Source organism: Nicotiana tomentosiformis, chromosome 3 (genome assembly GCF_000390325.3).
Source record: "Nicotiana tomentosiformis chromosome 3, ASM39032v3, whole genome shotgun sequence".
NCBI classification, from domain to species: domain Eukaryota; kingdom Viridiplantae; phylum Streptophyta; class Magnoliopsida; order Solanales; family Solanaceae; genus Nicotiana; species Nicotiana tomentosiformis.
The window spans coordinates 130,733,918-130,751,669 of record NC_090814.1 but is presented as its reverse complement, the minus strand read 5'-3'; the positions used below and the strand labels follow the sequence as shown (position 1 = coordinate 130,751,669).

The window sequence follows — 17,752 nt, the reverse complement described above, 5'->3', positions numbered from 1 at the left end:
AGTTATTTTTCACGTAAAAATACTTGTGTTCTTTATTTTCTATATTTATTATTTTGCAACAGTAGTATAAGGAACACATAGAAGAACCAAACCCTTCTATAATCTGTGCACGCGAATAATTGGACACCACACAAATCACCCCCTCCTTGTGTGGTATTGAAGTACAAAACATCAATTGGTATCAGAGCAGGTTATTCTTGAAGAGTCTAACACCTTAGGACAAGATCAAGATGAGTGCACCACCTGAAAACTGGGAAGGGCAATCCACTGCTAGGCTACCACTTTTTAATGGCCAGTACTATTCTTGGTAGAAGAACAAAATGAGAGATCATATTCAAGGAGAGGACTATGAGCTATGGGACACTGTCACTGATGGTCCACTGGCTACATTGAAGAAAAATGCTGAAAGAGTAGATGTGCCAAAGACAAGAGCAGATTGTACTGTTGAGGACTTGAAGAAGTGGGAGAAGAATGCTAAAGCCAAGAAATGACTTGTTTGTGGACTTGGTCCAGATGAGTACAACAGAATCCAAGACTGTGCCACTGCTAAGCAAATTTGGGACACACTACAGGTGGCTCATGAAGGAATTACTCAAGTGAAGAGATCTAGAGGAACTCTACTGTATACTCAGTATGAGAACTTTACTATGAAGAATGGAGAAACCATTCAAGAGATGTATACAAGGTTTACTACACTGACAAATGAACTAAAATCTCTTAGAAGGATTATTCCTGAAGAAGAGAGGGTTGAGAAAGTACTTACTATGGTCTTGCCAATCACTTGAGAAGCAAGATCACTGCCATCCAAGAGTTAAAGAACATTGCTACTCTCCCACTAGATGAATTGATTAGAAATCTCATTGCCTATGAACTTAGGAGACAAACCATGAAGATGAATATACCTAAGAAGGAAAAGAGCTTGGCACTCAGAATCACTGAAGGTTATTCTAATCTAGAAGATGATGAAATGGACATGATCACCAAGGACTTCAAGAAGTACATGAGAAGAGTAAAAGGTTCTTCAAGAAGTGGAAGCTATAGTAAGTCAAAAGCTCCTAAAAAGCAAACCAATGATGGCTGCTACAAGTGTGGAAAGACTGATCACCACATCAAGAACTGTTCTTTATGGGGAATCAAATGGAAGAAGGAAAGAGCTGAACGAAGGAACAGGAAGAAGGAACATGTTCAACCCAAGAAAAGCAACAACAAAGGATCAACCAAGGCTATGGTCGCTGCTTGGGGTGAAAGCTCAGATGATGATGATGATGAGGATGAACAAGCACTTATAGCCATTGGAGAATCTGATGAAGAAACTGAGGTAAGTGTAATTCATCTCAAAGACAAGATTAAATTTTTGTCTAAAGAAAGGTTATCTGAGTTACTACTAGAGCTAATTGATGAATCTGAGGATGTAAATAACGAAAAGGAACATCTGTCTAAAGAATGTGTGATTTTGAAGGCTAAGTGCAAAAACCTGGAACTTAGGGTTAGTGAAACTGTAAGTGAAAATACTGTGTTGAAGAACCAGGTTCATGCACTTGACTCGACTGTCCTAGAGCTTAGATCTGAAAATCTAAAATTGAAACTAGGAACAGGCAAAAAGACAGCTGATTACACACAACTCACTTTAGAATAAAATGTAGGAAAAATGAAAGATGAGTTATACAGGAGAGACGAACAGGTAAGAATCCTAAAGGAGAATCTAAGCAAGGTCAAGCTTGAGCTAGACAAAACTTGTAAATGGAATAGGTCCTCTGATGCACTTTCATGGCTATAAGAACACCATAGTAGCAACAGAAGAGGACTTGGCTTTGGGAACCCCGCACTTAAGTGGGATCCCAAAAGTAAGTATCTTACACTTCATGAGAACAAGATTTGCACACACTGTGGTAACACTCGTCACTATAAAAGTGAATGCACTGCAAAAGAAAAGACAATTCAAAAAAACAAAGATTTTGTTCAAGGGAAAAATAGGCTGCCAAGTTGGGCTAAAAAGAATTTGATTCATCCTTTTGCCTATAGAAAGGGACCCAAACTAGTTTAGGTTCCTAAGACTAACCCCTGATTTCCTTTTGCAGGTCCAAGTGAAGGGGAGCAGCCAAATATGATACATGGATAGTGGTTGCTCAAAGCATATGACAGGAAGCAAGAACCAGTTTCTTTCACTTGAGGACCTTAAAGGAGGTAATGTCTCCTTTTAAAATGGGAAGAAAGTGATATCATTAGGGTTGGAAAGGTAGGTAAGACTGATTCTTACTCTATTGAGAATGTCTACTTGATAGATGGACTGAAGTACAATATAATAAGTGTATCACAATTGTGTGATAGAGGTAACATGGTAGCATTCACCTCTACAAAATGCTTTGTGATTAATCTTACCACTGACAAGATAGTTTTGCAGGAAAAAAGAGTGAACAATATATATGTTGTGGATTTGTTCACACTTTCAGATAATGAACTCACTTACTTAAGTGTGTTGGATAATGATCCCCTCCTTTGGCACAAGAGACTTGGACATGCCAGTCTAAGTCAACTCAACAAACTAGTCTCCAAGGACTTGGTGATAGGGCTACCTAACATTAAATTAAAGGAAGATAAAGTTTGTGAGGCTTGTGCATGGGGGAAGCAGGTAAGATCCTCTTTCAAAAGCAAGAAAATGGTAAGAACCACCAGGACGATGGAACTTGTCCATATGGATCTTTGTGGACCAATGAGAACATTGAGCATAAGTGGTAAAAGATATGTTATGGTGCTTGTTGATGATTACTCTAGGTTTACTTGGACATTGCTTCATCTAAAGATGAAGCATTTGACATATTCACTTCTTTTGTTAGAAAAACACATAAATAACTAGGTAATCAACTTGCATCAATTAGGTCCGATCATGGTACTGAATTTGAGAATGCTAAATTTGCTAAATTTTGTGATGAGCATGGCATAAATCATAATGTTTCTGCTCCTAGGACTCCACAACAAAATGGAGTAGTTGAAATAAAGAATAGGACATTGGAAGAAATGGAACTATGCTTCTTTCTAGTAAACTGCCCCATAGTTTCTGGGCAGAAGTTATGAACACTGCATGCTACATCATAAATAGGTGCATGACTAGACCTCTTATTGAGAAGACTCCCTATGAGTTACTTAAAAGGAGAAAGCCAAATATATCCCATCTTAGGGCATTTGGATACAAGTGCGTTGTGTACAATAATGGTAAAGACTCCTTAGGTAAGTTTGATCCCAGAATTGATGAAGGAGTATTCTTGGGATATTCTTCACATAGTAAAGCTTATAAGATTTATAACAAAAGGACTGTGTGTAGAAGAAAGTGTACATATGGCTTTTGACGAAAGTAACATTCTTTTTGAGAGGCAGGAACATGATGATGAAGCAATTGGGCTGGTAAGAACTCAAATGAAACCACAGCCCAGACTGAAGCTGCACTGGAGGAAGGAACAGGTGATGGAACGGGTCCATCCACCTAGGGAAACCTGACAGGGGGAACTGAACTAAGAGGAACTGATCCTCAAACCTCGAGGGAACCTGTCCATGAACCCGTTCCTTAGCAACAAAACATTGAAGGAAAATCTAGGGGAAACCAACTGGTTGTGAAACCTTACAAGTATCAAAGTTCTCATCTCATTGAGAACATAATTACTGATCCAACCTCTAGAATCAAAATCAGATCTTCTTTGAAGAATCTTTGTGCTTTTGATGCTTTTTTATCTCTTATTGAATCTAAAAATGTTGTTGAGGCTTTGCAGGATACAGACTGGGTGAATGCAATGCAAGATGAACTCAACCAATTTGAAAGAAGTCAAGTTTGGCATCTGGTACTAAGACCCAAGGACATATCAGTAATTAGTACAAAATGGGTCTTCAGAAACAAACTTGACGAAGATGGAACAGTTACAAGGAACAAGGCAAGATTGGTGGTTCAAGGATATAGTCAAGAGGAGGGCATAGACTATGATGAGACTTTTTCTCCAATTGTAAGATTGGAAGTAATTAGACTCCTTATAGTCTTTGCTGCCTACATAAAATTCACTCTCCATTAGATGGATATCAAGAGTGCCTTCCTCAATGGCTATCTAAAGTAAGACGTGTTTGTCAAGCAACCTCTCGGCTTTGAAAGCAAGGAATGTCCTGATCATGTGTACAAACTTGACAAGGCACTTTATGGGCTCAAGCAGGCTCCAAGAGCATGGTATGAAAGATTTTCAAAATTCTTGCTTGAGAATGGCTATAAGAGAGGTAAGATTGACAATACTTTATTCTTGAAAGAAAAAGGTAAATATCTCTTGGTAGTGCAGATATATGTTGATGATATAATCTTTGGAGCAACTACTGATAAGTTAAGTAAAGAATTTGCTAAACTAATGGGGAATGAATTTGAAATGAGTATGATGGGTGAGCTTAATTTTTTTTAGGCTTACAAATTAAACAAAATTCAAATGGAACTATGATCCATCAGCAGAAGTATGTGAAAGAGTTTCTTAAAAGGTTTAAAATGGAAAATTCCAAAGAAACCGACATTCCTATAGCAACAACCACAAAATTGGATGTAGATGAACCTGGTTCATCTGTTGATCAGAAGTTGTATAGGGGAATGATTGGCTCATTGTTATATCTCACTGCTAGCTAACCTGACATTGTTTTCAGTGTAGGCCTTTGTGCTAGATTTCAGGCAAATCCAAAGGAGTCTTACTTTACTGTTGTCAAGAGGATCTTGAGATACCTAAAAGGTACCACTGACCTTTGCCTATGGTATCCAAAAGGTAGTAATTTCAACTTAGTGGGATACGCTGATGCTGGTTATGCAGGTTTTCTTATGGATAAAAAGAGTACCTCAGGTATGGCACACTTTTTTCGCTCATGTCTTGTGTCTTGAGCCACCAAAAAGCAAATTTTTGTGGCCTTATCTACTGCTGAATCTGATATATTGTTGTTTCCTCATGATGTGATCAATTGTTGTGGATCAAACAATAATTAATAGATTTTAGAATTGATGTAGGTTATATCCCCATCTTTTGTGATAACACTAGTGTAATTAGTATGACCAAGAACCCGATTCATCACAAAATAAATAAGCACATAGATGTTATGCATAATATTTTGAGGGACAACTATGAAAAAGGTTTGATCATTATGGAATTTTGTACTACTGACAAGCAAATAGCTGACATCTTCACAAAATCTCTAAGTAGAGATCACTTTGAAAGGAACATATTAGAACTAGGGATGATTAAGATTACCTAAAAGGAACCAGTTCTAACTCAAAAATTGTTTAGATAATTTGTGAATTTTGTATATAATTAGATAAGATTTTGCTCAGTCTCATGCTTCTACTAGTATACTCTTGTACCATGTGCTAAAATATCTCATTAATCTCTAATGATATTATCTTTATTCTCTTAGAAAATTAAGACTTACACAAGAGATTTCTCAGTGAAGAACCTGGTTCATCAAGATTACTTAGTACGTACTCTCCACTCTGCATATTTTGAAATAATTATATTTGGATTATGATCAAAAGGGGAGTCCCATTTAATCCTAACCTTCCTTGAGCTTATACGTTACAAAATGAACCAGTTTCACCCAAAGAGAGTCCCAAAGCGCAATAAGTGCCTAGATTCTAGGGAGAGTCATCAACGTCTTTTCAAACTGACTCCCAGTTTGATTAGACTCCTGAGCTTCTAAAAAGTTTCTGTTACCCAATTAAATTCTCCCTATTTATATTGATTTGGCCTTAGCCGTTTCTTCACTTCTAATTTCGAGCCACCAAATATTTCTCTCAATCTTCTCTCATCTTCTAAATACACACATATTCCTTCTACCATTATCAATGGCTAGCCTCTCTGAAATACCCTCATCACCATCCAAAGAATCCACACCCACACCTTCAACCAACCCTACACCCAAGAAAGGATGAGTAAAGGCTATTGCACATAAGACATTGGCAGGGAGTGAATTATCCAAGAAATTAGATGAATAACTGAAAGCAAGTCAGGCACAAGAACCCCAAAAATCTGAAGAATCATTTAAGTCTACTACTGAGGGGGGATGAAACTGTTTCAACTGAAACAGAGCGGGTAACATCTAGTCCTAAAATTACATCTGAAACAATTTCTGAGGTTGCTGAAAATCTAGAAAATAGGGTTGTTCTGGTAGGAACTGTGGCGGGGGTTGAAACCACTGAATCTGGGAAAATTGGTGGTAAAGATAAAAAGAAAAAAGAAAAAGAGAGTGAGGTTGCTTAAGGTGATGTGGGGGAAATAGGAAAAGAAGGAGTGGCTGAATCTTCACTCACTCTAGTTGTTACTGAAGAAACATGAGCTATGGTATTGTGGAGTGAGAAATCTGCTGAAGAGGAAGAAAGTTTGAGAGAAAAAGGGGGTAGTGGGTTTGGAGAAGCTGATGAGGGGTTGGTTAGGTTGAGGAAGAGGTTTCAAGAACATGTTCCTTCTTTGTAGGAACCCCTTGAAGACCTACTAAAACACGTATCTGACAGCTATAATCCAAAAAGGAAAAAGAGTTTAGGAGTTAAAATTCCTGGAACTCCTAGGGCAAACAAGAAGAGAAATGATGCCTCTTCTATCCCTGTAGAGACTCCTCTCACAAAAGGAAGAGCTACAAGGAGTGAGAAGAAGTAGAATGAGGCTGAACTTGAAAAGGCCTTGGAAAAAAGTAAAAGAAAAGTTGCTGTAAAGGGAAAGAAGAAAGTGAGTGAGCCTGTTGAGGCAGTTGAAATTGAGGAGATGAACATGCGGTCCTTCATGATGAAGAGGAGGCAGAAGAGGTGGAGGTTGTGACTCCAAAGGCAAAGAAAATAAAGACTTCCAAAAAGAAGTCTCCTTCGAAGACAAAGTCTGCAAAGCCTTCTACCGTGGCAAAATGAACCATGTCTGCCATGAAGTCTAGAAAAGTGAAAGTAGTGGAGGAAGAAGAGAGTGAAGAAGAAGAGGAATTTGATGAAGAGCAGGATAAGACAGTTAAGTTTGGGAAAAGAACCATCTTGAAGGGTAGACTCCTCAGGGACTTGGAGGAGGAAGGCATGATGATGCTGCTAGAAAAGCTACAACTGCAGGGTTGGAAGGACATGGTCCTTCAGATAGATGGAAAGCTTGCCAGAATTGAGATTGTAGAGTTCATGGCAAATTATGAAATAAAAAAATGGCAGAGTCACCAGTGTGGAAAAGGGGGTCACTGTGAGCTTTGATGACAAGAAATTGGGAGAAATTCTAGGAGTACCTGCTGAAGGGTACAATGATTACAAAAAGTTAAAATGGCCAAGCCTAGCAAACCTCCCCACCTCACTTGCCATTACAAGGAAGTTTGCTAACAATGAGGAAAAGCTTCAGCCCAAGGCTGTATACAAAAGTGAGATGAAGCCACCCCACAAAGTGTTGTTTGAATTTGTTAACAAGGTTGTGCTGCCCAGGTAGGAAAGAAGGCACATTGCCACATTCATGGACCTGGTCCTTATGGAATACCTGGATAGTGGGAGGCAGATCAATTGGCCTGGGTTTATCATCCAGCTTCTTGATAGGGTTCTAACTGGCACTAAAATTCATGTCATACCCCATGGTTTCATTCTCACGGATGTACTTGCTCACTTCAAGGTACCCCTCAAGAAATGGGATGTCAGTACAAGCAAGAATCATTTTGGAGCAAACACCCTGAATGCTTATGACTATGAAGTCCATGCTGCTGCCAAAGAACCTGGTTCATCCAAGAAGGTGCTTGTGAACAACAAAATGAGAGCCTTGGTGTAAGAGAGTGGGGATAAGGATGCTGAGATTGAGAGGCTAGCTGAAGTAGAAACTGGGAGGGATGCTCTCAGGGCTGAGCTTGCAAAGGAGAAGGAGAAGAATGAAGGCATTCTTCATGATAAGTTAAAGCTACTTCAGGCCAGAAATCAAGAACCTGGTCCTTCCCAGCCTTGAAACCCTCCCAGACTAGTTAGACAAACTAGTGACCCGAATGGGATTTCTTTTTGTTATTTTTGCTCATGATCCGGTATCTTTATTTTTCTTCATGCTTTGTGGATGACTAGTATCAATGTTAATCAACTGTTTTTGTGCTCTAACTGTTTGTTGATGCTTCTTAGATAGCTAATATCATTATATTAATATATGATGCTTGACTCCATGATTGTATTTGAAGTAGCCCCAGTATCCATAAGTAATATCTATTAAAATCTGGTTATCTAACATAATTATGCAACTTTTCGATGATGCCAAAAGAGTGAAGATAGGTTGTGCTTTTACTCTGGAGTATGATGTTTATAACCTAATGAACCTGGTCCTTGATGATTTGTGACTTTAAAAATAGAAAGTGTTCTAACATTGTATTGATGTTGAGCTGAGTTGAAATAGGTCTTATGCTTATGAAAGGCACAGAGTTTGTCATCATCAAAAATGGGAGAATTTATTGGCCTAAGTAAGCTTGTTTTGATGATTGATAAAGGAACCCAAGCATGAACCAGATTCATACACAGTGTACACAAACACGGGCAGATTCGAGCACAAGGCATGCACGTGAAGTAGATAAGCTTAAGTGGTTATATCTGATATCTCCTGAACGAAAAGGTTGCATAAGTGATAAGGAGAAGGACTCCTTACTCGAAGAGAACTCTATCCTAGATAAGGGAGGAGTTAGAAGTTGAAGATAACTAGAACTCTTCCACCATGAAAGAGTATAGCATTAGAACTCTAGTTATTTCCTATTCTACTAACTCTATATATTGCAGGATATTATCATTTTACAGGGAGCACAAACGCTGAAGTTAAACATGAGTTGAGAGCAAAATAGCAAGGCATTTTGCAAGCAATTCTTGTGTGCGAACCTGAAGCTACATGAACCGGTTCCGAGTGTCTGTCTTTTATTCTAGTTTCATTGTAGTAGGGCTTTTGAGTTGTACCTTTCAGCTTTATCTAGAAGCAATTGTACTAGGTACTTTGAGTGAAGTATTCAAGTTAGAGTTAACTTGAAGTTGCCGCAACAGCTAGAGGCTGGTTGCCACAAAGGGTTAGAAGTAATCCCTAGGTTTACAAAGAGTTTTGTAAATGCTGTTTTTGGCTCAGTGATTTAGTAAAGTATTGGAAAAAATCCTACTGGGTAGTAGGTCATGATTTTTTCACCTTTTAAGCCAGGTGTTTTTCACGTAAAAATACTTGTGTTCTTTACGTTCCGCATTTATTATTCTGCAACAGTAGTATAAGGAACACATAGAAGAATCAAGTCTTTTTATAATATGTGCACGTGAAAAATTAAACACCATATAAATTACCCCTCTTGTGTAGTATTGAAGTACAAAACATCAACCCTAATTATATCACTGTAATACGGATTTCGACGGCTAGCTATTATAGAACTGGTTTGGTTTTCTAATTAGTACTTGTAGTCGGACAGAAATGTCGATAGGGACGAGGAAATATTCAGCTTTACAAATTGTAAATCCATCGATCATTGCATGGGGAAAAGGGTGAACGTATTGGCACGTCTTGGTGTACCTTCCTTACATATTCCCTATCTACGCTTGGATCTGATCATTACTTCTTAATCAATATTCAAGAATTGTCCTTTCTGCAAAAACCTAGAAAAGAAAATTATATATGTACAAAAAAGAAAACACATAAACGTAGAGAAGAAAACAAAGCAAGATCAAAGAACATGGAGCAGATTAAGCAAATGCCATCAACTCTTGTCCGCAAGCGGACAAGTATTTGAGCATCTAATACAAAATCAGTGTTTAGCTTATATACTAAAAACACAGTTAATCCCTCAATTCTCTAGCATTCTAATATGTTTTTGATATTGATGAAGCATATATAGTTGACACTACTAATTTAATTTTTTCCTTAGGAAAATTTACTACTGAACTTGGAGGGGTGGAGGATCATATCAAGGTTGAAAGAGCTGATCTCTGCATCTGCATTTCCAAGCTAGGAGATAATAGATATCATCAGCTTGTCTTTTAGATGGATCTGTATTATTAGCACCCTTGGTCTTCTGGCTTGGTGAAATGACTAGAGTTGCCTTGCATGGCTGGCAACTCATGCACTTATTTACGCAACCAGGTGGCCTTGACCCTATCACCATTTTCCTAGCCATTCTCACTGCACAAACACAAGTCCAGATAGAAAATTACTCATCAACTACCATATACAGATCAGTGAAAATTATAAAATCGTATTTTTATTATCTCTGCATGCAGCATTTAGCCCTACAATTAATAGAAAAAAGAAACAAGTTTTACCTGATTCGGAAGGATGAAATGCCAGAGACAATAAAAGAACCAATGTAAGTCCAACTTTCACACAAAGTGTGCAGTACTTCCTTGATAGAGCCATAGGTTAGCTTGTGATTTTGCTTTTGAGTTTTATGTGAAAAATAGTAGCAGCAAAGTTTCTCTTTTGGATTCAGGAAGATGGGACTTTTCTTTCTATATTATATTAGATCATGAATATTGCAATACATATATGGGATGATGAACAAAATTGCTAGCAGTAGGGGGTGGTATTTATGGTTAGACAAAGTGGAGAACTGTTTCCGGAGAAGGGACAGTCTTCTGATGCCAAAAGCTTCTTCACCAATCACTTCACATTTCACTTTGAAATTACAGTAATCCTAATTTTCTGCATCTTTCTGGGAAATGCTGCACTTTGGCTTCAGTAGACAGTAGGTATGACTATTTGCGCATCCTGCTTACACCTAACTAACTGCTCCATAAAGGATTGCAGATACCAAATAGTATAGTCTTGCTGATTTTGCTTTTATTTTTATTTTTATTTTTATTTTTAAGGTAACAGTTAGTAATATTCTTCCTAAAGACTATTGACTCTGAGTATTATCTCATACAAATTAATCAGAGACCATAAACAATATTTCATGTCTCAGAGACAGTTAGGATAAACATAAACAAATCAACTTAAAATTTTGTATGCTACTCCCTCCCCTTTGCTTGTTCTGTTTGGGTTTTGCATGCTCATTAAGAAAATTTTCAATTAAAAGAATAAATCGACTAAGTTATCATTATTTATTCCTTATGTTCTCAATTGTTACTCTTGCTTTTACTATATTAATCTCTCCATATTAATTAGAGAACAGGTAAAGGTGAAAAAAGTTAACTAATCTTTTCTTGATTTCTAAAATATTACTCCCTCTTATTCACAATAAGTGATTTTTTGGATGTTTTCACACAGATTAAGAAATCCACCTTTTAATATTAATTAGCAATGAAATTGATCATATTAAGCTTTACTATCTCTTCACATAAACACCCCTAACACATACTCCAATATTATTTACTCCAAGGGCAATGTAGGAAAAAAATAATTAATTCATTTTTAAAATCTGAAAAAATTATTTATTTTGGACTACAAAAAAAGTCAAAAAATCACTTATCGTGGACAAAGAATTTTAGATCAATTATATGTTTAATAACCATGACAGCTAAAAGTAGGATGCATTTTCCAAACCTCATAACTTAATCAGTTTGACTCAAAGGATAGATTTTCACAAACTTCCTAGGATTTTGAGGCGACGAGCACGTCATTTTCTAGCATGTCACATTTCGAGGTTTCCCAACAAAATTAAGGAACTTTTAGGGCATAGTATTATTTTTATGATGGGTCCACCAGTCTATAATTTGAATGCTTAGTCCAGAGAGTAGTTAAACTTTGAACTTGATCATGGACCTATCATGTGTAAATTCCAGGCAAATATAGAAAAAGTAACTTACTTGTTAACTTCCATTTCTTTTCCGCGCTAGACGATATACTCAGACCATATTCTTTATAGGTGGCGTTTAATTTTATTCAAATGGAAGAAAAAAATTGATTTTTTTTTTCAATAGAGAAAAGCTATTTACTTTTATAAAAACTGAAAGCACCCTCGGAGATGTTTTGCGAGATGATTAATATGAAATGCTACAGTATATTATGTATCAAGTTCCGCTTTAAGAATTCGAAAAGTTTTCTCTCTTCTCCGCAAATTAAACTAGAACAAAATGAACAATATAATTTTAGCCACTATTCTTTCAATTTTACAGTATATACCCGAAAATTTAATACCATTAACATAACAATTCATATAGTTATTTATTGTTTTAACATCAAAACGAATTCAACACTAGTATTCTCCTGTAAATATTTCTCAGAGATATTTACACCTCTTTGTCTTGAATAAGGCCTAAATTACTTTCAGACACTATTTAATAGTAGTAACCGACAATAAATGTAAAATAATCTTATTCATTACATGAGTATCTAACTAAATCTAAAAGGAAACGAAAATAAACGTGAAAAGTTGGCAAGGTTTAAGCTTTTAGTACCGTTATGAGTTATGACTGTTACACATACAAGACAATACAGACATGCAGACCAAAGGAAGATCCTCACTTATTAGCTTTCTCTGGGAAAGGTTTTTGGCTAATTGGTACGATGACTAAAAAGCCCAAATGACACTTCACTGCAAAAGAAACTTGCTTTCAGTTTGACGCGATGAAAGATCCAAGGACCAGCTGCCATAATAGAGAAGGAGAATCCGAAAAAATTGAAAAGCCTCTATATATCCAGATACACTGCACAACAAAAATCCGCAGTGTTTTCCACAAAGATAATGAGGCTCTTTTTTATATTAGGGTTAAATTGTTCACTACTCGGTTTGATTTCGATCTAAAATTCTTCTTCTTTTTTTCACTCATGGGAAAAAAGCAGTATAGTGGCATATAAAATGAGTCTTAACTCTCTGTACCTAACACTTCTCAAATTAACATATGCTAATTATAGAATTTAATTTTTTTAAATCTTGCCTTGAGTGCATAAAAATTATACTTCTATTACGGATTTAAACCTTTGTAATTGATTTTGAATTACTTCTCTATTTATAAATAATTAGATATATAATTAGGAGAATATTATTAATTATTAAAAGTAGGTATAATTAAATACTAGTTAAGTCAAAACAAACAAACGAAAAAAAGGAAAAACAATAAAAGAAAGCACGTGACAGCCTTAGCCCATAAAGGGCTGAGCAAGGCAAAAGGATTAAACAAAAGGCTTAATGCCTTAAACAAACAGAAGGCCTCACGTTCTGGTTACTCACGCACAACAAAACACTACTAAAAAATTGGCTAATTTCGTCTAGAAAAATCGATCGAAATCGGTCGGAATTTGAGAAAAAACGATCGATTTCCGACCGCTTTTAATTAGTCGAAAAAATGATGGTCGCTAAGGTATTGCGACCGAAATCGATCAAAATTTTTCGACCGAAAGCGGTCGGTTAGCTCAATGTGTTGACCGACAACCAAACTACATATACCGACCGAAATTGGTCGGTATTAATTAATTGTTTTTAATTTATTTTTCAAATACTGACCGAAATCGATTAGAATTTTAAATATATAATAATTTTAGAAATCTTCCGGATATATATTATTTTGTATCGTATGTATACTCCCCAACTCGAGATATCATAGCACCACAATATTATATCTTATTACTATATTACTAATTAGCACCGGTATATATTATCATTATTATTTTATTTAATTCTAATTCTAAATATAGAATATTAAATCTTATTACTAAGTACTAACTACGACCCTTCCTATATTTTCTTATTATTTGTTAGTCCACGGCTGTTGGACTCTATGGCATTAAAGCTCAACTTATAAGATGGAAAAGCTCACATCTTTCGGCCGATGTGGGACAAGAGCATAATTTCAAATATTTCGACCGAAATCGGTCGTAATTTTTGAAAACTTTTAATAAAAAATTATTTTTCCATGGAAAAACCCACTACTTCTCTTCCCATGAAATATTTATTTACTAATCTATCCATTTTATTATTTGTTTGTTTGTTTTTTTTTTTTATGAAAAAAAGAATGCATTAAATAAGGATTTCATAAATCAATAAAAAGTTATTTCAAGTGAATAAAATTATGATGACATTTTAATGTAAAAATATGCTTAGTTATTTTTTCTAAAATTTCATTTATAATCCTGAAATAACACATTAATTATTTATATAAAAAAATATATTAACTAACCGGAATTAAATATATCGGACATTGGTTAAGTAATTGGATATATAAGCTATATATATATATATATATATATATATATATATATATATATATATATATATATATATATAGTGTGTGTGAGAGAGAGAGAGAGAGAGAGAGAGAGAGAGAGTGTGTGTGTGTGTGAGAGAGAGAGAGAGAGAGAGTGTGTGTATGTATTTATTTAAAAGCTATTTATATAAAGGTTGACAAAAACCGACCGACTTCGGTCGATAATTTCATTAAATTTATATTTTAATTATTTTAAAATTATATTTCCGATCGAACTCGGTCGGAAAAATTTAATTAAAACTTATTCCGGTTGGTAATTTTTCTTTTTATATATATAGTTTTTGTTATATTAAAAACCAATTGCCTTGGGCGGGAAAGCATAATTTCAAATTTACTGAGCGAAATCGGTCCGTATATTTGAAAGAGTTTAATGTTGACCAATTTCAAACCGAAATTGGTCGGAATTGTTATATATTTACTGTGGGACCACTATTTCCCTTGTCAGAAATATTTTTTTTGACTTTTGCGACCAATTTACTTAATTTCCGACCGATTCTGGTCGGTATTCTGTGGACAAATTTTGACAGTTTTCTAGTAGTGAAAGGGCTTAAAGCCTTATACAAAATAGAGGCAGCCACGAAATTTCTCACGCATGGAAAGTTCTAGGTTTCTTTAAAAATCACTAATTCTTGAACTCAGGTATATAAATTTTCATATTGTCAATTATCCTATAGTAGTAGTAGGTAAGAATCGAATAGATTATTCCCTTTTTTCTCTGTATCAACATTAAATTTCATATTTAGGTGTAAAACTTTAAAATTAATTAAAATACAGTGGTTGTTGAAGAATCAATTGTCTGATGGGTATAAATTGGATTGGGGCCTACGTATTGGCTCGAGGAGTTTTGAGGTGAGTTGATATAACCCTTTACTAAAGCGGTTTAACTCAGAAAAGCACGCATACAAGATGTTTGATGAATTGCTTAAAAGAGTTAATATGTACTTAATTGGAGCGAGTGAGTACCTATTAACTTAGAACTGTTCTAGCTAAAGTTTAGATAATTTATTATGATATATGTGCATACATTTTCAGATTTTTGTGTTATTATTATATGCCATTTTCATGTTGAAAATTCATGAAGAAACAAGAATCTTTAGAAATACTTTTAAATATTTATTTCATTCTTATGTCATGCTTTACATTTAAGGATACCAGTATGAGTATGTATAGGATGTTTCAGAAAAGATTTAATGGGCGTTTGGACATAAGAATTGTAAAATTCCAAAATAAGGGAAAAATATTTTTCAAGTAAAAATAGTATTTGAAATTTAGAGTTGTATTTGGACATGAATATAATTTTGGGTTGTTTTTGAAGTTTTGTGGGTGATTTGAGTGAAAATTTTGAAAAACAGCTTTTTGGAGTTTTTCAAATTTTCAAAAATTTTCAAAATGCATCTTCAAGTGAAAATTGGAAATTTTATGAACAAACGCTGATTTCGAAAAAAAGTGATTTTTTTTTTTTAAAAAGGAAAAAATTTCTTTCGACTTGAAATGTCATAAGAAGAAGTTTTAAAAAGAAACGATTTTTGGGAGTATCCTCTATTCTGAGAAGGGGTCATCGTGCAGGCCGAGGGTCCTCACCAAGGCATTGACTTCCTGAAACTACTTGTGCCAAAGTATGGAGCACACGAGCCGAGGGTCTCGTAGCTGAGAATTTACTTAGCCAGGCTAAGGTATGATACATGAGCGCTGAGAACCATGAAGCGAGTGGCGCCTCGTGGATTGGGCCTATTCAATCAGGTTGGGATCGGACCCATACCGATCACACGGTGACTAAGACAGAAATAAGTCAGGATAGTTGGAACTCCCGAATTATAAAGTAAAGTTTTTTTTACAAGAAAGAAAAAGAAAGGAATTTCTTTTAGAATATTCATAAATGCTACTATGCAATTATTTTAGAATTGTTCTTAGAAGATTTATGTTTTTCATGCATCCAGAATCTTTATTTGTAATCACTACTAAAAAATAACAAATTTGCGACTGAATAATTCCGACCGATTTAATTTAGTCACAATTTTTGATTGATTCGGTCGGAAACTTTATTAAACAAAACATGTTTATTTTTTTTAAAATTTTTGGCTCAAAATTGCGACTAATTTGGTCGCTCAATTACGCGAAAAATATTGCGAAAATATTTTTTATCGTTTGCGACTGAATCAATTGCAAATATTAAAATTTTAAAAAAAATTAAATATTGTGACCGATTTGGTCGGAATATGCAATTAAAACGAGGCCTGACTGGTCAACAACATTTGCGACCGAATCAGTCACAATTTGAAAATTCAAATTTCAAATTTGCGATCGATTCAGCCGCAAATCTTTTTGTGTAATACGCCCTAACCCGTTTTTTCTTCTTTCTTCTTTATTCTATAACTTTTTTCCCTCTTCTCCCCTTTCCTCTTCTGCCCCCACCCGTTCTATTTATTGATTTTATCCGTTAATCTAACCATATTAGGTATTATTTTCCTCTCTCTCTCTCTCTCTCTCTCTCTCTCTCTCTCTCTCTCTCTCTCTCTCTCTCTCTCCCTCACCCGCTCCATTTCTCCCCCCCCCTCCCCCCAAATTTTTTATTCCTAAGTTGTTTAACTTATTTTTGGTGCAGGAATCCGACGTCTCATCTCCCCTCCGGTGGTGATTCGGCAGCAGATCCGTTGGTTCATTTTCCAGGTTTATTTTGCATTAATTTAGCAAAATAGTATGTACAAATTAGCTATATAATTTGCAATATAGTATAGATATATTAGCAATAATTTTTGCAATATAATATGTATATAGTGATGTTAAAAATTTATTTGTTTATATTAATTAGCTATTTTTTTATTGTTTATATAAATTCTTGTTTAAATTTTTTACAATATAATAATTCTTGTTTATATAAAAAACAACTAAAGAAACAACTTAAGTGCTAATACTTCGTATAATTTAGGTTATAATAGTTAGAGTTGAAATATATTTTAAAGAGTTAGAATTTATATAGATTCAAGTTATGTTAGTTAAGAAACAACTTAAGTGCTAATACTTCTCTGTTTCGGCTTTTCGCTTGAAAATTCTCCATGCCCTATCTATGTGTTAATTATATTATTTATTATTGAGATAAAATGAAGAAAATGCAATCAATTAAGTATTAAAGTGCTATCATATGCTAATTTGAAATAAATTAGATTAATATTTATGTTTTAGCACTTTTTTATCTTATAATTGTTTAATGTACATATTAATATTGAAACCACATAAGTATTATAGTAAAATATATAATTAAACTATTTAGATAACATTTGGGAGAATATAACTTAGTAAGTAGTATAAATAAAATAAATATGTCAAATTCTAGTTTTTTTTTGTTTGTGTAGATGGCATTTGCGCATCGTAGGTAGATGTATAATAGGAATCATCCTGATCGTGTAGGGTTAAGGGATGAATTTAAAGAAGGGGTTGTTGGATTTATTGGTAAGGCAAGGACACTTGATGATTTTCGTATTGAAGGAACGATTAGATGCCCTTGTGTGAAATACAAGTGTGTTAATGTAACGACCCGGCTGGTCGTTTTGAGTATTATAATTCCGTTTCCCCATTTACTGCTCAAATTGTGAATTACAGTTGTTATTTGGCTTG

At 34.9% G+C, this 17,752-nt stretch overlaps 1 protein-coding gene across 1 annotated transcript; it reads left to right on the top strand.

Moving 5' to 3' along the window:
- The first annotated feature begins 320 nt into the window (after nucleotides 1-320).
- Nucleotides 321-785, top strand: LOC138908500 (uncharacterized). The gene is made up of 2 exons (XM_070199172.1): nucleotides 321-438; nucleotides 514-785. The coding sequence occupies exons 1-2, from the start codon at nucleotides 321-323 to the stop codon at nucleotides 783-785; spliced, it is 390 nt and encodes a 129-aa protein (XP_070055273.1).
- Nucleotides 786-17,752: the final 16,967 nt, after the last annotated feature.

What these genes read in the sequence shown, in the direction of transcription:
- LOC138908500 (XM_070199172.1), top strand. Translation starts at nt 321, where the DNA reads ATGAGAGATCATATTCAAGGAGAGGACTATGAGCTATGGGACACTGTC. An exon ending in GCCAAAGACAAGAGCAGATT is followed by an intron (nt 439 to 513) that starts GTACTGTTGAGG and finishes GACTTGGTCCAG; the next exon opens with ATGAGTACAACAGAATCCAA.